The 24,387-nt window shown below is 45.5% G+C and overlaps 2 protein-coding genes across 2 annotated transcripts; both read right to left on the reverse strand.

The window, feature by feature from the left end:
• Positions 1-4,492: 4,492 nt before the first annotated feature.
• LOC133891037 (mixed-linked glucan synthase 4-like) lies at positions 4,493-7,624 on the reverse strand. Its single transcript, XM_062331726.1, has 3 exons — positions 7,323-7,624; positions 6,448-7,192; positions 4,493-6,345 (listed from the first exon to the last, which is right to left on the reverse strand). The coding sequence occupies exons 1-3, from the start codon at positions 7,583-7,585 to the stop codon at positions 4,702-4,704; spliced, it is 2,652 nt and encodes an 883-aa protein (XP_062187710.1). The 5' UTR covers positions 7,586-7,624; the 3' UTR covers positions 4,493-4,701.
• A 12,722-nt stretch (positions 7,625-20,346) lies between these two features.
• On the reverse strand, positions 20,347-23,742 carry LOC133891038 (probable mixed-linked glucan synthase 3). The gene is made up of 3 exons (XM_062331727.1): positions 23,389-23,742; positions 22,249-22,990; positions 20,347-22,073 (listed from the first exon to the last, which is right to left on the reverse strand). Exons 1-3 carry the CDS (start codon positions 23,634-23,636, stop codon positions 20,481-20,483), a joined length of 2,583 nt encoding a protein of 860 aa, XP_062187711.1. The 5' UTR covers positions 23,637-23,742; the 3' UTR covers positions 20,347-20,480.
• Positions 23,743-24,387: the final 645 nt, after the last annotated feature.

Raw genomic sequence — 24,387 nt, forward strand, 5'->3', positions numbered from 1 at the left:
GCCAGTCCTGTTGCGGCCAAGGGCGGATCCAAGGGCCGTGCTGGGGGCTGCAGCACGGGTCCAGCTCAGGAAGCCTAGAGAAAGATAGAGAAAATTTTTTAAAAAATATATTATTTTAGCTCACAAGCTCAGGAAGCTTAGGAGAAAGAAAGAAAAAAAATTAAAAAAAAAAACATCATTTCAACCTATAAACTATAAATTTGATCCAATAACAGAGGCCCAGCACACCCTGACATTGGACTGGATCAGCCCCTACCCTGACATTGGACTGGATCAGCCCCTGGTCGCGGTGGCTCCCCCATCGGCCACATGCACCAGCATGTGTAGACTTCTATACTCATTCTTGGGGTGCCCTGATCATGCACCCGCTGCTTGAATCCGGCGGCCGGCAACCAGGGTATGATCGTACTACCCTCTTGACTCATCCATGCACTCAAGCTGTATATTGTATTGCCTGAAAAGGCTGAGAAGAACGAAATGCATTTTCGGGATGGAATTAATGCCGTACCTGAGAAATTGGAGGCTCAATGCAAAATTTAAAATTAGGCTCTACCTATAAGGAAAGGTATATTGCGGAAAAGAGTATAGAAAATATACTTCCAAATTTATTTAGTTAGTACAATGATAACATAGCTTTTTCTAGGATTTACATCGTGCCAAAAAAGCATATCTTAGAACTCTAGTCTTAACAGCTATAATCGATCTTTTAGGTGAAACGTGGCATGCACCTAGCATTTCTTAATATAAAATCTTCAATTAAATCTTCATATGCAAACTTCTGCAAAATATCATTTTCCAATGCTATTGTAGCCAGTCGACCGAGTCTTTCTTATGTAGTAGAAACATAGGGTGGCGACACATGTGATTCTGGCTACTCTGCTCAGCTATGAAACGCGGCAGCGTCCCTACTCCCCAATCTCAAATTGACCAACTCCAAGTCTTCAATCGACGCCAATGCATAGTAGTGGAGAACAATGCGTGAGATATGAGAAGGAAAACATCCGATAAAAAATAGATGAGAGATTGAGGTTGGAGGCAGCGCACCTATTCATTGCCAATATATTTATTTTTGAGAATTTGCAAAGCAACTATCTATGGAGAGAAGAATTAAGATTGGAGTTAATTTCACAAAGAGAGTTAGATTTCCATTGCCATGTGTCGTTGCCGTGATTGGGAAGAGGAAATAGGGATGTCAATGGGGACTCGATACCCGATTCCTCGTGGGGAATTCCCCTATTAGGGGATGTGGACGGGGAGATTTTCCCCCTCGCGGGGATACAAATGGTAGAAATCATATCCCCGTCGGGTCTAGCAGGGATGGGTATGGGTAAGCATTTCTCATCTCTGTCTTCCCGCGGGGACCCATTTCGGCTCAGCGGTGGCAGCCCAGGCGTGCATGGCTGGCCCAAGCGGGAGCTAGGCGCGTAGCCCAGCTAAGGTGGGAGTGCACGAGGGAGCCTGGCGGGGTGGACCAGGCTAGGGCGCTACGGCCTAGTGGCTAGGTGGGCTAATGGATGCGGGAGAGACCTAGGTGGGCAGCTGGCTCTTCAATTGTTAGTGGGGACGAGTTTCTCGTCGGGTCGCCATTCCCTACGCAGGGATAGTGATGGAGAGAAAATAGTCCCCACAAGCAGAGGCGGGGACGGGGATGGGGATGGGTATGGGGATGGGGAATCATTCCCCATGGGTAATTCCCCGTTGACATCCCTAGGAGGAAAGGTAGAGGGAGATAAAGGGGGTGTGCTTGCCTGGAAAAAATTCTAGGAAAGAGAGACGTGTGGGTGTAGGTCGGTAGGTTTCAAGGAATTAGTATGCCCTATTTTATTTATTAATCTTTTATCTGTGCGGTTAATTTTTTTGCTCTAGACTTTAATTTCTCTGTGCTAATATGAGCATAAGTAGAACTACAAAAAATTCTTAAATTGCAATAATCAACTGGTTTACCTGACCAAACCTCTTTTGGAACCTAAAAGTTAATGGTGGAAATTAGGGAGCTATTGATCAAATAACAAGCAGTAGAAATAGTCTTGGCTCACAAAGCAAGCTTATTTCATAGACATGCATTTGAAAGCATGCAACATGCTCTTTCTAGAAGAGGGTGATTCATACGCTCTGCCACGCTATTTTGTTGATGAGTTTCTTGAACAGTAAAATAACTTGGAATACCGTGATTAGTACAAAATTTATCAAGCTCACAGCTACAAAATTCCAATCAAATATCAGTTCTAAGTTTCTTGATTTTTCTATCAGTTTGGTTTTTCACCAAAAATTTCCACTTCTGAAATACTGAAAGGGCTTCATTATTACGTTTACAAAAATAAATCCAAACTTTAAGAGAAAAATCATCAATGGATTTTATCACATACTCACATCCACTAAAAGAAAGAAACTTAGACTTTCTCTAATGATCAGAGTGAATATAATCAAGAATTTCTTTAGCTTGACGAGTTACAATACTAAAAATGACCCTCTTTTGTTTGCCAAAAATACAAAGCTCACATAAATCAAGTTTGTAAATATTATTTAAAAGACCTTTCTTGCATATTAGATACATACATTTCTCACTTATATGACACAAACACATATGCCAAAGTTTGGTGATGTGAGGATACGATACAACAGTAGAAACAACTACATAACCTATAACTGTAGATATTTGCAAGTGATAAAGACTATTGATTCTACTAGATTTCATTACAACAAAATTGCCTTTTAAATCTTAAGAACACCATTTTCATCAACATATTTATATCCCAAATATTCTATGGTGATTTCTTTTCATTATGGGAACATGACGAACATTTATTAGGGTCCAGCCAATAACATCATGGATTTTGATTTGAATAGAACTCATTCCAATAATTTCAAATGGAGACTCATCACCAACCACGGCTTCACCACTACCAACATGATCATAAGTAGAAAACAACTCTTTAAATATACATATATGAAAAGTGCAAGCTAAATCAATAATCCAAATAGTTTGATTCACCAAATTAATAGTGTTGGTTAGAGCCTTACATTTAGATCCATTTGCAACAAAACTAACCTCAACATATTTTTTTAGTCTTATTACTGCTTTCTTATTGTTTTTCAACTTTAAGCACTGAGAAATATCATGATTTGTTCAGTAACATAAAAATATGGATATATTATTCTTGATTTAGACCTGCACTTTGATACAGAAGAATTAACTTTATTTCATGATCTACCTCTAGCAATTAAGCCCTCGATTTAACTTCAGAACGAGAATCAACATCAATTTTTTTCTTTGGACAACAAATTTGATTTAATATTATCAAAACTAAGAGTAATGACTGCTATAAAGCATAATTTTCTCGAAATGTTTAAAGGTAATAGGCAAAGAGGCAACAAGAAGAATAACCTTATTTTCATCATCAATTTTCACGTCTAACTTCTTAATATCAATGATGAGTGAATTACACTCATTAAGATGAGAGTAGATAGTCTAACTTCTTAATATCAATGGTGAACGAATTAAACTTATTAAGATGAGAGTAGATAGAGGTATCTTCTACCATGCAAATCGTGTACATATGTTCTTTAAGGTGCAATTTATTGGTGATTTTTTTCATGTATAATGTCTCCAATTTCGTCCATAATGAGGTGGCAGTAGTCTCATTAGTGATTCATGCAGAACATCTGTAGACTAACTATGTTCTATGGAGAACAGAGCTTTTTCATCCAATTCACATTATTTGTCATTTGATATGTTTGCTAGTTTTGTAAGTAACATCTTTTGTATGACTACTGGTATAAGAACAAATTTCATCTAAATCTGTCATGTAGAAAAACTGATCTTGTCATTGAACTTCTCAATGTCAATAAATTTAATGATGATACAGTGGAGAAAAATTACAGATAAAAAAATGTAGTAGGTTCTAAAAAACAATTTCCTGGTACGTTGTGGGTGCACGTAGCAATTTTCAGCCAAAAAAGAACTGAGGTGCACAAACCCTGGTACTCTGATCATTGCGCGTTTAGCAGTTTTCAGCCCAAAAATCAGAGTGCGCAGACCAGGCGGTATCGGCTGTAGCCTCATGCTGTGGACACACGGGATCTACTGTTCCTGATCTGCGGCGTCTGCACGGCTGGGTACCAACTGTCGGCGCGTGACTGAGTGCCAACTGTCGAGGAGCTGCCCCTAGCACTAGCAGCAGGAGCACGTGCGGAGGTGCGATGGGGCGAGCGACTAAACGACACGTTGCTGTGGCAGCACCAGCGCGTGGCGAGCAACGGCAGACGCATCGAGCGACGTCGAGCGCGCAGCATTTTATAGGACTATTTATACAAGATTTTTATAAGATTGTGATCATGTCGTATTTTCTTAATCGAAAAACCGGTATGTGTAATTGAAAGGAAAGAGAGAAATACGTGACATGTACAAAAGATCTGGTGCAAGGCTGAATTAACGATTTTACGTTAAAAAAAACTACGGAAGGCAACTCTTATTATCAATAAAACAGAATTACAAGCACAAGAGGTGATCTTTATATAGATTTTTGATGGGCTGTAGTTAAAAATTAAAAAGTAAGGGACAACAAAAATCTTAAAAATTTTCATGTCAACGTCTCACGTTGGATGAATACAACCCTTACTTGAGCTACCATCACAGCTAAATACAACCAAACCACTGCACCGAGTGTGCAGTGACGCATTATCAAAATGAACTATATAAATCTACCCAGATGACCCGGTCACTGATTCTGCTCTACCGAGAGAAGTTGCAATTTCTGACCATCCTGTCGGGTACGTGGCACGGAAGTTGACATACGCGATCGCAACTGTACCAACGGCCATCACCAGCAGAAGAAACAGGATGGAAGGTTTCTTCCCCCAGCGTCCCATGATCCCAAGTGCAAACGGGTAGAGGAGCAGGAGAATCCACACGTTGAAGACCATCCCGAGCATAGCGTGCCGTGCCTGCTCCGTGAACAACCCCCACGTTGCTGCCTTGCCGACTGCCATCCCAACGGCCGCGACATTCACAAGCAAGACTGCGATGGTGGGGATCAGCAGAGGCACCCACCTCACGGCGTACAAGTCGGCGAACTTGTCGGCGGAGCAGGCCGCTGTCTGCTTCGACGTGAGCCTGAAGTGTATCCCCTTCCCCGTGATCAGCTTCAGCGCCACGTACAGCACCGCCGTCGGGTACACTCCAGTCGCGCCGATCATGTAGAATTGCTCGTTGCGGCACCAGTCGAGCAAGGTGATGCCTGCCCATCTCACCTCGAACATGCCGATCACGTGCATCATCGCGATGATCGCGATAAGGTATAGTATGTACGGGCCGAATGGCCTTTGGATGTAGAATCGCTCAGAGATCACCCACATCACCGGGAAGAGGTTGTAGGCCAGGATGAATACCGTGACGATCGGATAGGTCGACATGTTGAGGTACGCGATCCGCTGCAGGGGGTGCATCCGACGACCTGCAAGGAGTGCATTGCTGTGGGAGAAGAACATCTCAAGGGAGCCACCTGACCACCGCAATATTTGGAGGAGACGCTCGGTGAGGTTGATCGGCGCAGTGCCACGGAACGCGGCTGGTTCCATGGAGCAATACAAGGAGCGCCAGCCTTGACGGTGCATGCGAAATCCGGTCACCACGTCCTCTGTTGCAATGTTGTACACCCACCCAACATCTCTCCCCCATGAAGTGCCATCCTCGTAGGCACAATTCATCAGGGTAGTCAGCTCAGTGTTGATCGACTCATCGAACAACATTGGTGTGATAGACGACTGTTCTTGGTTCGCGCCATCTAGCGTCGAGTTTGTGAACAGTATTGACTTACCAAATTCTTTGGCCGTGCCTGTTACCTTGATGTCGCCCGATCCCCATCGCGGTGGCTCCATACCGTATAGCGCGACACGACGAAACATACAACCGGTGCCAAGGTAGGAGGGCCCTTGTAGGCCATTGAGGGAGAGCATGGTGCCATCAAAGAAGACACGGTTGTGGTTGGCATACCGATCTGTTGGATCGACGTCGTCGAAGCGTTGCGGAAATTGGACAAAGGCGGTGTTCTGGGCATCGCGCGGGTCGAGCATAAAGCACATCGCTGCACGCAGGGCCTGCGAGTTGTTGATGTAGTGGTCGCAGTCGAAGTTGATGACAAAGGGTGCATTGGAGAGCAAGGCGGAGACACGGAGCAACACATTCATGGCACCAGCCTTCTTTTGGTGGTTATAGCCAGGGCGCTTCTGGCGGGACAAGTAGACGAGCATGGGAAGGCGCATGTCAACGTTGCTAAAGTCAAATGGATTGTCAATGCTTGACGGCAATCCGAGTTGTGGTTTATGGCTCGGATGGTTTAGTATGACCTGTGAAAGAAAGAGCATGTTGGTTCCCAATCATTTCTTGTTGACAAATCCTTTAGAGAAAATCAGTTACGAAATTAAGGGTGGTACTTATACCACTTATACCTGAACAATTCCAGCATGTTGTCCTTTTCTATGGTTCTCAGCTTGCTCAATCCATGTGCCAGGCCACTGTGTCCCATCGGCCATCCAAGTTGCCTTCACACCATTTTCTTCCGTGTTCTTGCCAGTGTAAGCCTCAGATCGTTGTTGAATGGTGTTAAAAAGGGAGTCTATCCTCACCTTGAATTCTTCATATTCTCTGCGCACACGCCTGTGGTCACTCATGAATTCTTCTTGCATACTTCCCATGTATGGTCGCCTCTTCACCTCAAAGTAGTTCTCTGGTGCTCTGGGCTCTATGCTATGCTTTCGACAAAAGGGGATCCATAACGTAGCAAATTTTGCAACTTCAAGCATTGCCTCATAGTGGATTAACGTCCCACCATCGTCTGAAAGGTAACATGCATACTTCTCCACTGGGTAGTCAGCGGCAAGGATGGAGAGAATGGAGTTCACCGTGTACAGTATAGGCTCATCCACTGGGTCGACGGTGGTGACGAAGACATCGATGCCAGGCAGCTTGGATTCACTGGAGGTGGAGGAATCGTACTGATCTCTGATGGCGGTGAGGTCTGGAACGCGCTTGACGGGGTTGAGCTTTGGGAGCTGGTTGAGGACCCATGAGAAGCCGAACCAGACGTCCCCAGCCATGGACATGACCCAGAGCCACACGCCATCCTGGTTTTTGTGCTTGATGCGCCATATGAAGAACGCGATGATGGCGATCAGTCGCAGAAGAATTAAGAACCTGATAGATAAAGAGCAAACCCATTAGCATATCTTTTTTTTTTTTTGGCTCAACCCATTATCATATCTGGACAATCAGCCTTCAGTAGCTAGTAATTTTTTTGGCAAGCTACGATTAGTTGCATGCAGACCTGTAAGGATGCAGGATGCTGCCCTTGACCTTCATGGTCCGGAAGAGTAGCGGCCGGCTGCTGTCGCCATCGCCGGTCCCCGACATGTCCCCTTCCTCGACGGCCACCCAGACATCACTGTCCTTGGCGTCGTTGATCCGCTTGGCGACGGGCGAGTCTGCTGGTGCCCCGTCGCGCCGGTTCTCCCCGTTGGCCACGCCGTTGCCGTTGGTGGGCTCGACGTGGAGGCCGCCATTGACCCGGCGAGTCACTGCCGCGGCCATCGTGAAGGGTGAACCTCCCCCTTGTTCGTTTGGAGTTGGTGCTTGCCGAGCGCGAACGGGCATTATATAGGGCTGTAAACCAAACAAACTGAAAGGCGGAGAGGGGAGAAGAGTGGAGGGATCGCTATTCGTTACACGTTTTCATCTGCATGGTCAAAACACTACAGCTGGTAGCCGCCATTGCTACGTACTTTTCTTTAGCTCAAGCTAGTGCACTACAGCGACAGTCAAGTTCCGACCGATCAAATACAACAGGCCAAAAGTCACCTGCTGAATAAGGAAAAGTTGATCAGCTCGTATGCTTCAAATGGGATGACATCTTTTCCAAAAGACGCGTATGCTACACTGCTAGTAATAATGAGTTGATGGATGATGATACTTTATACCTCCAGGTCAGATCAAAATAACAGGACCGGGTTCCTATGCAGTTGTAACTGCAACGGCAAATTAAGCAGTAGCCACGACGTGCACAGGATCCAAATCGAGCGGAGAAGGTCCACACGGAACACTGTAGCAGGCATCGCAGCGAAATTTAGCGTCGGAAATTACTGTAGCTGGAAGTACATTAGCGGTCGATCTGGACTGTTCGTCGAAAGAATGGACAGCCGAGATCCGGTGCAGTCGCATAACAGCCGGACAGAAAGGTACGGGAGAACACAGTGTGGTTCTCACTTGCGCAGTAATCAGCAAGTCAGCAAGTTCTCAAGTTTTTGTGCCTGATCGGCGAATCTGGTCTACAGACGCCGTTATATATGCCTTTCTGCTGCTGTTTCTGACTTCCTGTGGCTCTGAAAACTTCAGGATATCACGATACTTTCTGCAAAGAGACGAGCGGAACGTCAGGCGAAGTGGTGGATCGGTGTAGCTGTTGGTCAGACAGAATGAAAAAGGGAGGGGGTCAAAGGAGTGCACCGAGCACGCTATGGGGAATGGCCGACAGCCCAGCTCTCGATAGCAAAATCGTGAGAACAACAGCCAACGATGCCTCCTGCCGCCAGGTAAACCAGCTAGCCCACTGATATTTGAGCGTTCCTTTTTCTATAAAGAAAACATGATATACTTTTTTTAACGTAACGAAAAAAAGAGAGTATGCTACAGACAAAAGACCCTGATACTCGTGTGTGAAGTTTTTCTGAAGAATGTTACACACAAACAAAAGAAAAAAAGAGTATGCTATCGAAATTTTATTACGTTTGACCAATCATAGCTGTTGAATATTTAAGTTGGTCAGATAAGATCAGAGCAAATTGCTCCAGACTCCCTATACTTGCACTACAATACTACATATTTACGTAAACTTGGCAAATCGCTAAACTTGTACTACTCCATCTATTTCCATTTACAGCAATATAGGTCCATATTTTTGGATATTGTCCTTTCATAATGTAAGTCTATTGAAAAGATCAGAGTTCACTTTCTACCTACACTTCTAATACTGTAAAAGAGTTTGGGTGCTTGTAGCATACTTTTAGTAAAGGGATGTATGGTTCAATTTCATTAACTGCTGCCTAGATTTGTTGTCTCCTTACCTTATTCTGTACGCATCAGTTAATTTAGTAAAGGGTCTGTTTGGTTAAGATTAAGTTTGCCACATCAAAGTTAGGTAAAGTGCAGCGTGCCAAAAAAAATGTGGCAAACAAATTCGGCATCACAAATCGTGGAAAAGTTTGGTTACAAATCTAATCTATGACATGTGGGACACAATACTAAGAAAGTGTGATATTAGAAAACTTCCCAACAAGAGAGAGAATAGAGTGGTGCTGGAATGAGCTTGAGCGCTCATATATATATATATATATATATATATATACATATATATACATATACATATATACATATACACACATATATACATATATATATATACATATATATATATATATATATATACACACACATATATGGGGGGCCTACAACTACAACTAAGGATGATCCTTAGTCTATCAGGAATAAGAGCATATACTCTAGGAACCCATGGTACAAATATGCCTCATTAAAAACTCCTACCCAAAAATTCAGTGGGAAAAAGGGGCCTAGAGAAAAGAGCGCGTGGGAGGCCAGGGCCTAACAAAGTCGAGGGAGCCATATCGCTCGAGGTCTTGCAGCCGCTGCGAGACCGAAGGCGTAGAACCGCAACCTTTGACCTAACAAAGACAAAGGAGAGCCATGGCGGTGAGACGCGATGAAGTCATGAGTGGAGAGTGGCGACGACACCTAGCAAAGTCCCTCGTCGATGAAATTCAGCGTAGTCGAAGCAGAGCCGTAGCGACAAAACCCAGAGTCGTAGCCCCTCAGGGCTCCGAGTCCTCAAGAGAGTCCTTGAGAAGTTGTTCCATTTGAGTAGGTTTTCTATTTGCTTCGCCCTTGGAAGGTAAAAAAACTTGTCACTGGTTAAGTTCGAAAGTTAGATCGTTGTAGCGGAGATTTCAGGTAGTGGTGAGAATTTTCCCCCCACTAGAGTTTCATGATTACGACAACATTGCGAGGAGCTAAGCTCCTCGGGGTATGGTGCCAACTGCCTCGCATGCGTTGGGCATTAAATGTGATGTGACAATAACGTTGGAGATCGTGGTCTTGAGTCGTGTCACGACGTCAGCTGAAGCGCCGTTTTCGGGAGCCTTTGCTCTATATAAAGGCAAAGGGAGAACCCACTTCAACGTTCATCCTACCGTCATCGATTGCTTTCCGTCACACTCTTCGTTCACCTTACACCCCTACCTCCAAAAAACCCCAAAACCCTCCTCCTCCAATCTCTCCACCGCCATGGGCAAGAAGAAGATCGAGGAAGAGAGATCCTTTGCCGATTAGATGACAAGCACGATCTCGAAGTGGCAAAAGCCCAACATTACAAAGGAGGCCCCAGAGAAGGCATAGATCGATGGGGTGATCCCACCCCAGGCTTTGATTCCTTGCACGCCAGTGGCGGGGTAGACGATTCCGAGCTTGGACACCCATAGCACGATGATCTTTCTTGATTTCTTCCGATGCGGCTTTCGCTTCCCCCTTCAAGTTTTCTTCTCGAGGTGCTGGGCTTCTATGACCTAGAACTCATCCACCTCAATCCCATGTCGATCATCATGTTGAGCGTCTTCGTACATATGTGCAAGCCTTCATTGGTTTGCGCCCAGCCCTTGACCTCTTTAGGTACTTTTACCTTTTGAAGAGGCTCCAGAACAAGGTCGCCGGTGGCGCTGAATTCTGACTTTGGGAGGGTAAGTTGGTAGATTACATTGCCTTTGTCACCAAATCCTCCTGGTCGGGTTGGCATAAGAAGTGGTTCTACTGCCAACTCGGCCCACCGAGGCTTTCTTCGTGGCTTGCCACCATTGTTGAGGCCCGCCTTGACGAAAGAGCCGGTGATGACTGCCCATTGCCAGAACCTTATCGGAGGATCTGACATCTGAAGGAGAGGAACATGATGCCTTATTACATTGCCAGGGACTTCATTAGGAGCTGCCTGAGTCCTCTAAAGTCGAGGATTATCGGTGCCTAGCAATTTCTGGCTGGGTTGGATCCGACCCGAGAAGATAAGACAGGTACTCCTCGACCCCGAGTAGCCATTTTTTAAAGGAACTACAAAGTTAGTCCTTATAGTCAATCGCCACTACTCACAGTGCTTCTATCGAAGGTCATCGAAAAGAGGGCCAAAATTCTTTTTGAAGCAATCCCTTCCCCCGGTCGCTCGAATGTCCTGGTACCCCTCGTTGAGATGGACTCTGATGCGCAAAGAGGATCATGTCGGTAAGTCTCTCAAGCCTTCTCAATTCTGTTTTCCTTTTTCGAGTAGTTGTAGTTATGACGATGATTGTTGGGGACTTGTACAACTTCCTGGGTGTGGGCAGCCCAACCCGAAGGCCAAGAATGTGGGAGCCCCTACTGCAGACCTGAATGAAGTCATCATTACAGGGAGCACGGGTCCGAGCGAGTGCGGTGGTGACATACTGCAAGTTGCATCCTTTGGCAGTGGCATGGCATTGCAGGGTGATGACTTGTGGAGGTTGATTCGTTGCCAGACGATACTAGGACACCGACGCTAATTGCTCTAGCTTCATCTGCTTTCCCCGACCCGGTGCCAATCCTGATAGCGGCTTTGACTCTGGTAAGTTGAGATTTTATCCATAACCTTTTGTGGTTGTACCTGTTTTAATTTTTGTGCATGTTCTTGCCTTCGGCCCAGGACCACGGGAAATAAATCTTTCTCATAAGTTCATCATACGACGCTCCCCTAGCCCCGATGTCATCGAGGAGCAAGAGAAATGCCCCCGAGAAGATACTCAAGAGGTTAGTGAACCTCCTGGTCCTAGTGAAGCCTTCCTTGCCTAAGAAATAGCTCAAGTATATCGTGCATTATCTCCTATGTTGTCTAGAGTGTGTTGTTTAAACTTATCTTTCTGTAGGTTACTCGGAGTGCCACCGGCAGCCTTTAAGCTCCAACCCTCTTAGCCCCCAAGTGTTACCATCTCTGAAGGAGTCAGGGGTTAGCCTGGTGAGCCCTCGGTGTCTGGGGCTAGCGGCCAGGAGCTGAAAGTCATCGCCCCAAAGACCACTGTAACACACGAGAGGGTGATGTACGAGATCCCCTTGAACACAACTTGGGGGGAGATGGTCAAAGAGACTATAGGTCACCATCCAGATGCAGTATTCATCTCCTTTTGCATGGTAAACATTTGCCTGCAAGTTAGTTGTTTAATTAATGGAATAATAAATACTAACATGACGTTCGCTGTAGTTGTTCGTGCATCACTTGAATAAGACCAGCAGTGATGCCAACATGGTTTCTGTCGGAGTAGCCAAACTTGAGGAGGAGGCTACCGAACTGCGCAATTAGCTCTCCCAGGTGGTGGCTAAGAAGAAGAAGGCAGAGCTACTCTGGAGGACCGGATGAAGGGTAAGTTTCCAATATCCCGTTATGCTACTAACCCATTTTGTCTTTTTAACATATCACCCTGCAGAGCTCTCCACGGCCTGAGAAGCTGTTGCATAGAAGGGGACCTAGATGTCAGCTGCTCACCGTCAACTTGTCGCGGCTCTTCACATCTTCCATGAGGCGCTTGCCGAGGTCAAGATCCAGGCAAAGGCTCCTGGCAGTGAGGACACCACCAGGCTTGCAACCTGGGTCATTCAACTTGTTGATGCGTTCAGGGGTCTACAAGGGAAGGTCATTGAGCACCTTTCGAGCCAATCTCGACAGAACATGGAACATGCGTTGGCCTTTTGCGCTGGCCATCCTGAAGACCCACTAACTGGAGATCAAAACCGACATCCTTCTAGAAGTCTTCGGGGATGAATAGGACGAGGTGTCGGTGCAGAAGGTCGAGGAGGCAACTGGAATAGCCAAGGACTTTGTGGACGAGTTAGACTTCGCACCCTCGCCATAGTTTTGCTTTTTTATCCTTTGCCCTACAGTCTGTAACAAACGCTTGGTAGATTTTGTTAATTTACTTGAAATTTAGATGCTTTTCACATTCAATGCGAGTACTTTGTGATGGACGCTTTTGACAACATATTGTGATCGTCTTACTAAATTTTTCCTTCTATTAGTTCAGGACATGTTATTTGCTAGTCGGAGCACTTAATATGACCAGCCTTGGGTCCGCTTGAGTAGGAGGCATTGTATCCCCCAATCACTTGTGGAACACGATAAGAAGCATTTTCGCAACCCTGAGTTTGCAGCGCAACGATCCTTCTCTTCTTGCTAGAATTTGCTTTAGAGGACACACAATATGTTGTTTTTGGATTCCAGCATCTAGTACTTATTAAGCCCCATACTGTCTGCTTGGAAAGAAGTATTCTGAGTAGGCAGTTTAAATAGTAAAAATGTAATAACGCAAAAGGAGTTCATATTGCCTTTGAGTTGATAAAAGATTTTTTGGGATGAAAGACTCGAGAAGCAGCTTACCACCCTTATTGGGAGGATGCACAGAAAGACGAGTAAGGTAGGAAAAGAATTCGATCAACTTCACATGCAATATGATTTTTATTATTGCAAAAAGGTATTATTAGTACTTACACTTCGGACTTATAGAGTTTATTGACGACCAACGAGCTATGTAGTCCTATTATCTTAAACCTAAACGACACAGACTAGATTAAGCTGATAAGCAGTGACCCTTATTACTTTGAGGGTAGCATAAGCACTATTATATGGGCTTTGGATTAGTCATGGAACTAATCCCCTGGGTTTCTGGGTTTATGTCTCGAGGTGATGTGATCGCGGTCATGACCGAGGCTTCTTATCAACCCTTATCCTTTAGCTCTTGGGTTCCTTGCTTAGTTGGTGTTGAACTGTCATGTCGAGACTCCGCTTGTCGCAATGGAGACCTGTCTTGGGACAACCTCAGGCGATGATGACTCTCTCGGGTTCCAGGATCTTCACACATTGATAAGCATAATGTGTGGCTGCCATAAATCTGACAAGAGTAAGTCTTCCAAAGATGGCATTGTATGTCGTCTCGAAGTCAACCATGTCGAACATATTTGTTTCTATACGGAAGTTATCATGCTTTCCAAAGGTAACAGGAAGCGATATTTGGCCAATGGGGGTGGCTGAAGATCCGGGTACTATACTGTGAAAGGCTTAAATAACTGGCTTGATAGCAGACCAGGAAACATGCATCCATTCGAGTGTGTTAGCGAAGAGGATGTTCAGGGAACTCCCTCCATTGATAGAGTGATTTATCGTAGGCTCTACCACTATCGGTAAGCGGTCTGGCCGTACGAAGTTATCTGGGCAATCTTCTTAGACAAAGGAGATTTCAATGTTTGACCACTTAATAACTTTACGACCCTTGAAGATGACGGCTAAGACTTCTTGAGCCACCGTCTTGTACTATCTTTTGAATTCATAGGATGCAGAACCACCTAACATGTGGTTGATTGTCCTCCCGTCCGACTGAAAAGACATCGAATCCTTGTTATCCTCACTGCCGTTGGAACTGGAATCCCTACTCTAGGCCGCAACCTGGGTCTTCTTTCCTTTGGACGCTTTCTCAACCTCCACTTTGACCATCTTCTTCTAGAGGCGGCACTCATGGAGACTGTGGTTGTTGGTCTGATGGAGGTCGCACCAAGGCTTACCGTCGCATTCACCAGAGCCTAGTGTAGAGCTCTTGCCCCGAGAAAAAACCGAGATGCTTGTTGGCATGGGTGTTAGGAAGATCTATAAAAACTTCTTCAGAATTAATTTTCTTGTCCTTACCTCCATTGGTATTATTCTTATGCTTGTCCTTGACCCTATCACCCTCGAGCTCGGGTTGAGGGCTTTTGATACCTTGAGTCTTCTCCTTGACAAAGAGAAGTGCGTCTTTAGCCTTGGCGGATGCATCGATAATTTTCATGAGCACCTTGACTATCTTAGGCTCCTGGATGGTGATGTATTCAATGCATCTCTGGCTCTTGACCCCACGAGTGAATGCTTGTATGATATTGTAGTCGCTGACCTTGAGGATATTGTTTAAGATACTACTGAAGCGGTGTACGGGTTTCATTCCCCGTCTGCTCACAACGGTAGTGATTGTTTTTCCTGCCAAGGTGAACATATGTACCCTGGAAATTGGTTCAGAATACATCACAAAGCTACTCTCACAAGTAGATTGTTCCCTGGTGATAGGTTGGTCAACTATGTTCTGGCAGCCCCTTCAAGGGTGGTAGGAAGGTAATTCGCCGTTACCTTCTTGTCCCACCAGACGCTTGGATGGCCGTGGTATAGATCTAGAGAAAGTCAATGAGGTTTGTGCTTCCGTCATACTTTTTGATTTTCCCAGGGCGGAACCTTACCGGCCAGCTTACGTTACGTAAATATGGAGAGAAAGCCAGACATCCATTAATGACACCCTGTTTGGTTTCAGCAACCTTGGGAGTTTTTACCACAGGGATCGGAGATCGGTCCTAATTTGATCGATGTCGGGACGTCCCCCGATTAGATACCTAAGGTGTAGACGAAGCCCCTTCAGAGGCCCTCAGCCACCTTTGCTAGTCATCGATGACCTCACGCAAATTACTGATTGGATGACCTTTGATTGGTGAGGCTCGATGACTGTTATTCGCCTAAATGTCATCCCAGGAAGCTTTGTTACGGAGGTTACACCTTTCCGAGTCTGATATGTATCGCGACGGGGGATTGCGTGATTTGCTCCGATTAGCACTATTCTCAGTCAGGACCAGACGAGAGTTCTCGATCTAGATGATGACCTCTTCCGTTAAGTCGATCGTCGAGTTCATCCAATCCTTACTGGATGGGGTCACCAGATCTATGGCCGGAGGATGCATAAGGGCCTCTTGTAGAAGATGGATCCTCTTAGCGGTCTATGGCATCTGGGTTTCCTCTTCTTGACCTACCTCTAACATCGTCCACATCTCGGCATCCCATCATCACTTGCATTGAAATATTTTTAAGTCCTGTAGCTCACGAATGGGCATACTATCGCTCGACTTCTACCGATGACCTATGCATAGCTAAGCATCTTGGATAACTTTTAAGTTTGACATTAACAAGGTTATACCCAGGTTACAAGAATGGGGATCATCAATAATCAATGTAGGAACAATGCATCAACCTAGGTTCTATCCACAAATCCTGATATTGACTCACTAAACATGCACATCATACATAAAACAATAACTTATCAAATTTGACACCAAAAGATCCAAAGTAAAGGTGAAATATGCTTAGATTCTTGTCTTGTTGCTTCGGTGCTTCGCTCACGTACACCTCCGGTTCAATATCAGTCTTGACCGCTTGAACTGTCAATGTGTCACTTTCTAAACAATTGAAGAACGTATCGAATGAACATACATACAAACGAAGATGTATGCTTATGATGCATGATTGTGTTGCCGTTCTCTAGAAGCGGGTCGGTGAGGCCTCCATCGCCCTCATGGACAGCGTCGGTGGCCGGCGTTGGTGAAGTCATGCCTAGGAACAAAGTCCTAGCTAGCTGGTTGTAGCTTTAAAAATCCTCTCTCTAGCCTAGCTCTCTAGTTTTTAATAAGACCGGAGGAGAGTGAGTGACACATCACCCTCACAGGGATGTTTGGATTGTGCCCTGCCTAGCCATGCCAAATCGCTGGCTCGCCCAAGAATTTGCGAATGTTTTTGCTGCTGCTGTCTCGCCTGCGCGTGGGCACAGATATGAACACGTGACTCAACGCTGGCGTGGACGAGCCAATGTTTTGGCGCTCAACCAAACAGTCACCCACGTTGCCGGTCAACACCCATGTTTTGGCGGGGTGGCTGCAGGCATTGATCCAAATGTGAAGGAATCTTCGAGTACGAGGTCATCGCAGTTAAGCTGGCCAGGACTCAGACTTCAGGTGCAGGGGGTGCCGAGCACTTCACTACACACATGCTACATCTAGATCTGCACACGGGATCAGTGGCGTAGAATTGGACTAGCGAAACAACCATCGACGTGGTGCGGTGATGCTAGAGACGTGGAGCGAAGCGCCTCCGCCCATCCATATGACCGTAGCGCGATGGACGGGATTCACTGGCTAGATCGGCGCATCTTGTGCAAACGTGTGGTGTGTGGATCCAGAGCTACCTCAATTTTCTTTTGCGGTTTGTGTGAGGCAACAAATTCTCTCACTGCGTCAACCAACTTTCTGATTATTATTATTATTATTATTATTATTATTATTATTATTATTATTATTATTATTATTATTTCTCTCATACCAAGTTCTGGTGCCTCCATGTGATGTGTGAAAGTTAGCTTCTGCCTCATCTCTACACATCACTGGGCACGTCATGTCTGCGCCGAGTCTTCCTCTTTTGTCACCACTGTAGTTTATCCAACAATAGGTTGTTTAATTTTTGTCTTGTTCCCTATTTTATGTATTATGTAGCGATGCTCACTCAGTCTTGTAAAAGAGGATACGTGATACCCTTTAAAAAAAAAAGAAAACAAAAAAGAATATACATGCCACATAGCAAATGATAAGACCAAAACAGGATATGAGAATTCTTCCTACAAGTATAAAACACTCTTTTCGCCTTGGAATGGGGTGGCAAAATACTTGAAATTGCAATAGAAATTGCACCAGTTGGTGCAAATGCGCAGTTTGAATCTGAAAGCGGTACCACGGCTAGGGAAAACATATGCATTAGGATGCACAAAATCATAGAGACATATATTACAAGATTAGTTTCAACAAAATCATAGAGAAGTAGATTACTGCAGTAGGATGAACAAAGTCATAGAGACATAGATTCATCCATGTTCACATGAAAAAGACCATTTATATAAGTTAAGAAAATAAATGATGCTTACCATCTTATCTTTTAGCACCATAGAGCATTTGTGCTGGTAATGTGTTAATAAACAAGTTCTTAATAGCTAACTGATCCATAGTCTCACTAGAGCACTATTGGGGAATGGTACCACATGGGCCCTCGTTCGTTGACTTCGGTCACAATAGTCAAATTCCAAAAACCAAAATAGAGAGACTGATGTCAATATAGGGATATTTCCCTTCGTGTTTTGCAGGAGTTAGACTCGATAAGGTGTAGCAACCCAAGGAACAGAGCTCGGAGGCGAAGCCCAAGAGACCAAAAGAGTGCGACGAACTCCGAAGGGTGAAGAGCATAACAAAGCCCTGAGGCCGAAGGAGTGCAACGAAGTCCGAATGATAAAGAATATAGCGAAGCCTCAAGGCCGAAGGGTTGCGACGAAGCCAGAAGGACGAAGGATTTGGCATAGGTCCTGAGATTGAAGGGAGGCGACACGAGGCCCTTCGGTAACAGAGCGAAAGCTAGTTTAGAGAGAGACCCGCAAGCCAGCCAGAACCCGACGAGGGGGTGGCTCAAGGGAAGATCGCTAGTAGTCCCAACGCTAAGGGTCCAATGTGGGACACCCCCTAAGACACGTGTTAAGATTCTGTTACTTAGGACAATATATGTAGATAATGACCATAACACCCTTGAGGATACCCTAGAATATTCCCTACCATTAGTAAGAATATTTTTGTAAATAAGAGGCAAATATGTAATGACAACGGGAGTATTTAAGGTATGCCTATAAATACCTCTACTCACCCCATGTAAAAAGGAGAGGAACAATTATTATATCAACAATTATTGTATTGTTCCCTATGTTGCGATCACGATTCCAACAAGCAAATTGGACTTTTAGAGCATAATAGTAGGAACACAAGAACTCAAGTATTTGGGGGTGAATTTGTGTTTATGACCTCCCTTTATTAGGTTACTTGTTCTTCGTACGATATCACAGTGAAATGAACTCAACCACAAGACCACAACCCCTCTCCTACTGCCTATTTACATGCAAATGGGAGAGGGGTAGATTTAGTATTTGACTCACGCCGTCCAAACACCGAGGGAAACTTTTCCTGGACATTAGGTTTCATAATACTTTTATGTTTGAATTGTATACCTTTATAATTAATTCTACTAAAATATTATGACAAAAAAACTAATTATTTAAATTCTGTAACAAATAATTTTAAGAATTAAAATCCCATGAAATTTTTAATGGAAGGATCAATGTGCATTATCAGCTTAAAAATCGATTAGATTTTAACAAAGCAAACCTGAATGCCTTTCTAGAGGGAAAAGGAAAACGAAATACACCTCATCCTGCTTGAGCCTAACGGGCCTGGTCCTACCTCGGCGTCTATATCCAGCCCTGATCTCTAACACTCGGCCCATTAATGTAGAAGGCTGCTCAGGATCACCGAAAACGCTCACGTCGAACTTTTTTATTTTTTAAATAAAAAATTGCAAATATATACATCTATTTTAAAATTTTATAATTTTTTAAAACGGAAATATATATTTGCAATTTTTTATTTATAAAATAAAAAATAAAAAATTCCACTCGAGCCCATGAAGCCGGTGTCTAATTCCAAAAGTGGTCGAGCATCTGAACTCTGAAGCGTTCGAAGTTTCGTGCACGCAGAAGCGGCTTGCGGCGTTCGTCGCCGGCAACGTCTTTGCCGCCGTCACCCGTTGGCTTCCCTGGCTCCATCGTCTCCGTCGACCCCGTCTTCAACTGGTCGCTTGTAAGCCCCCTTCTCCTCTGCCTCTAGTTGTTTGTCGAAATCAATGTTTGATTTTGAGTAAGCTCCTGTTGCTCCGTGTGGTGTCCTTCAACTGTTCGATCAAATGCCTGTATGAACCGGTCGCATGTTAGTTTCTATTTTTATTTTTTGATATCAATCTCTAGTTTGGCGAGATATCTGTGACTTCACTCCAGCTTGTTATCTATGTCTGGCTGAAATTTCGGTTGAGAAGCTCTGTTCCATAGTTGTGGACGATGCATTCTTGGCATTCCTGGTGCCTGGTAGAATAAAAGGCATAACCAATTTCCCTATTTTATATACACTAAGCTGTTGGTTTACTATGCACAATTTTTATTTGTCTGCTATGTGGAAAAAAGATATATTATATTAGGTAGACTGAACAGAATTGAGTGATTAACAGTCGAACACCACTAGTACACTAGCAGGGCAGAATTTGAGGTCAGAAGTAGATGTGCCTATGTATTGTGATATGTCTTGACCAGTTGACCTTGATGAATTCTTCCCCTCTGAGACTTACAGAACTTAAGTTTATTTTCATTTCCAGTAGTATAACACTGCTACTCAATGTATTTCCAGTCATGTGAAAACTCATTGAGCAGCAGATGAATTAAGCCTAGTTCAAAGCAAACAACCGCTGGCATAAACTGCCAAAGGTGCTATTTCTTACCCTGCAATCGGCATTGCCCCATTGAACTAGATTGTATGCGGCCAAAATCCAAATGGTCTGAACTTAGTTAGAACCATTCTTTATTATTACCAAGTAAGAATACAGTGTTTTATTTGACACAATGGAACATAATTGGTTCCTTGGTAACTACACAAGAAATTACAATGTTTTTACTCTACCTACCACCTAGAAAGGAATAACATTGGCAAGTAAGATATGGAGACCTACATACAACAGGGCAACAAGTACAAAGACAACCGGCAACAAGACTACAAGGATGACCGGCCTCTTCGCCCACCGTCCCATGATCGCTAGTGCAAACGGGTAGAGGAGAAACATGACCCATATGTTGAACAGCAGACCCATAGCTGCATGCCTCTTCTGCGCCGCTGTCCATATTCCCATGTATACCACTGTTTTGCCCAGGGCCACACCAATGGCACCAACATTGAAAATTAGAACTACCACCGTCGGGATGAGCATTGGCACCCATCGAAAATCATACAAGTCGGCGAACTTGTCGTTGCTGTCAGCAGTAGTTTGCTTGGAAGTGACCCTGAAGTGTATGCCCTTCTTTGTGAGGAGGTTCACCGCCATGTGCAGCACTGCCGCCGGGTATGCGCTTGTGGAGCCGATCATGAAGAACTGCTCATTGCGCCAGTAGTCCAGCCATGTGACCCCAGCCCACTTTATCTCGAGCCAGCCAATCATGTGAATCATCACGATGATTACGAGAAGGTACACGACATACCTAGTGAATGGTCTCTGGATGTAGACTTCATCAGGGATAAGCCACATCACCGGGCTAAGAGCATATATCAGGATGAAGACTGATGTCACTGGGTAGACCGTCATGTTGAGGTAGGAGACACGCTGGAGGGGCCAAATTCGACGGCCGCCGATGAGTGGATTGTTGTGGGAGAAGAACATCTCCAGAGATCCGCCTGACCAACGGACAATTTGATGGAGGCGCTCAGTGAGGTTGATTGGTGCAGTGCCACAGAACGCGTCATGCTCCATTGTACAGTACATGGAACGCCACCCCTGCCCGTGGATGCGAAAGCCTGTCACTATGTCTTCTGTGGCTATGTCATAGATGTACCCTACACCCTTGCCCCAGTCCGTCCCTTTGTCAAAAGCACACGACACAACCCTCTCTAACTCTGCAAGAAATGTGTCATCAAGTGGAGGTGGTGCGGTTGACCTTTCTTGCTTGAGGGCTTTAGACACTGAGTCTAGGAAGAGTGTGGAATTACCAAACTTGCTAGCTTCGGCGGTGATGTTATCTGGTCTGCAATGAGGTGGGTCAATACCATAGAGTGCTAAGCGACGGAACATGCAACCAGTGCCGAGGTATGAGGGCCCTTGCAAGCCGTTAAGGGCAAGCATGGTTCCATCAAAGAAGACCCGATTGTGGTTTCCATAGCGGTCCGTCGGATCAACATTGTCAAAGCGTTGTGGGAACTGAACGAAGGCAGTATTGTCACCTTCCCGCTGATCAAGCATGAAGCAAACGGCCGCACGTAGGGCCTGGGAATTGTTGATGTAGTGGTCGCAGTCAAAGTTGATGATGAGCTGCCCATTAGAGAGGAGAGCAGAGGCCCGCAGTTGTGCGTTCAAGGCACCTGCCTTCTTGTTGTGGTCATAGCTTGGGTTCTTCTCACGAGAGACATAGACAAGCATTGGTAGGCGCTCATCAGTGGCACCAATGCTGGGATTGTTTTCATCATTTGGTTGTGAACCATAATGTTGCCCACGGCTTGGATGTTCCAACACAACCTGTTAAAGAAGGAAACAAAACCATCAGTGGCAAAATTCTTGTAACAACACTACATTGTACGAGATTAAATATTCCAGAACTTAAGTTCTATAATGAAGTAAGTGGATTGCATGAGTGTCTCAATTATCTACTTATTAAAATATCAACAACCACTAATAATCTGAACTTTAGTACCTTGGCAATTCCAGCATGGTGTCCTTTTCTATGGTTTTCTGTTGGATCAATCCATGTGCCTGGCCATTGCGTCCCATTTGCCATCCAAGTCGCCTTTTGATCCCCTTCTGCAGATCTGATGCTGTCGTGAACATCAGACCTCTTGCAGATGGTATCACCGATCTTGTCCAAGCGCACCTTGAACTCATCATACTCCATCTGCACCCTCCTATAATCATTCAAGAACTCCTGCGTTGCTCTTCCAGCCTGTGGCGGTGCCACATGCTCAAAATAGCTTTCTGGTGCCCTTGGCTCAATGCTGTACTTGCGGCAGAACGGAACCCATAGAGGCGCGAACTTTCCAACCTCGACCAACGCCTCGTAGAGCATCAGCGCCCCACTGTCGTCCGAGAGATAGCAGGCGAGTCTGTCGACCGGGTAGTCGACGGCGAGGATGGAGAGGACGCAGTTCATGGTGTAGAGTACGGGCTCGTCGATGGGGTCGGCAGTGGTGACGAAGACGTCGATGCCGGGGAGTCTGGAGGTGCCGTCGGGGAGGTCGTAGTGCCGCTTGAGGGCGACAAGGTCGGGGATGGTCTTGACGGGGTTGAACTTCGGCAGCTGGTTGAGGAGCCACGAGAAGCCGAACCAGACGTCGCCGACGACGGACATCGTCCAGAACCACATGATGTCGGACTTGTTGTGCCTGATGCGCCACACAAAGAAGAGGAGGACGGCGATTACGCGTATGACGATCAGCGCCCTGTAACATGGAAATGTGTTGTTAGGTCTCGTCGTACAAATGCGAGTGGATGTGTATGCTCATGTGAGTATGTGTCCAGAAAGGAAATAGCAACCTCCTACTGGATCCAATAATGCAAATAGTATCTAAGATAGTGCTTGGAACATGGGCCCGAGTAGTGGATGCTCAGGTCAACGGCTGTTCACAAATGGAAAATTTTGGAGAAGAATATATTAACGCCCGCAGGATCTATTCAGGCAAAGTCTAACAAATAACTAGGAAATACACATTTCCAAAGTAAATACAAACTTTACACACAATAATCTGTGAATATGTTTTCGGATGCTCTCTAGCTCTTCCAACAGAATTTGTGCCATATTCGTACGCATGTACAAGCGAATTTAGCTGAGCTGGCTTACCTGTACGGGTACAGGAGGGAGCCCTTGACCTTGTAGTTCCGGAACAGCAGCGCCCGGCCGTCCTCACCGCCGGACTCCTTCGCCGCCCGCCGCTCCGCCTTGTCGGCGGCCACCCAGTACTTGCCCTTGGCGCCATGGCCGGCCTTCTTCGCGGCGGCGCCATGGCCGTTCGCGCTCACTAGAAGCGGGTCCATGAGGTCGCCATTGCCTACATAGACGGCACCGGCAGCCGGCGCCGGCGAAGCCATGGCTGGCAAGTCCTAGCTGCCCGTAGCTTTTTTCCTCTCTAGCTGAGACCAGAGGAAGGTGGGGACACTGACACTTAAGCCAGTGCAGTGGCACACGAAAGTAGCACGCAAGGAGCAGCACATATATAGAAGGTGGGAGACACGACGGGTGGGAAGTACGAGGGCGAGGCCAAGCCAGGACGGACTCGGGGGTGTGCCGGCGAAAATCCTGTTACACGCATGATCCCTCGTGGCCAACTCGTGGACAATTGTTACGTGGGCTTTACTCAAGCTCAGTCGTGGACAACTGTTACGTGAGTTTTGCTCAAAACTTTTGAGTAAATTTTTTCTTATTATTTTTTTAAAACTTTTAAGTAAACTTTTCTCGTACAAACTTTTCTCGTATAACTTTTTGAGTTAAATTTTCTTGTGCAAAATTTTCCAAAAAAAGAAAGGCGGGGATATTTTTTTTTCAAAAAAGAAAAAAGCGGAGGCTGTCACGTCCGCGTGCCGGCCGGGTTGCCGAACAGTGTACAGGTTTTACACACCTGCAGAGAAATGCATCCAGAATTCCAGATCTGTGTGCGATCTGTGGCCGATCGTTAAACCAATGGATCCGGCGGTGCGTACCGGACTAAACAACAGCCATCCATGCAGAGAACATGGACCAGAGACGCACACACCTGTCCATGTGGGTAGCTGACCGCAAGGCAACGGGCGGAATCACGGGGAGCGCACGTCATGGTGCAAATGGATGCTGGAGCTCTGTCTT

Source organism: Phragmites australis, chromosome 14, assembly GCF_958298935.1.
Source record: "Phragmites australis chromosome 14, lpPhrAust1.1, whole genome shotgun sequence".
Classification (NCBI taxonomy): domain Eukaryota; kingdom Viridiplantae; phylum Streptophyta; class Magnoliopsida; order Poales; family Poaceae; genus Phragmites; species Phragmites australis.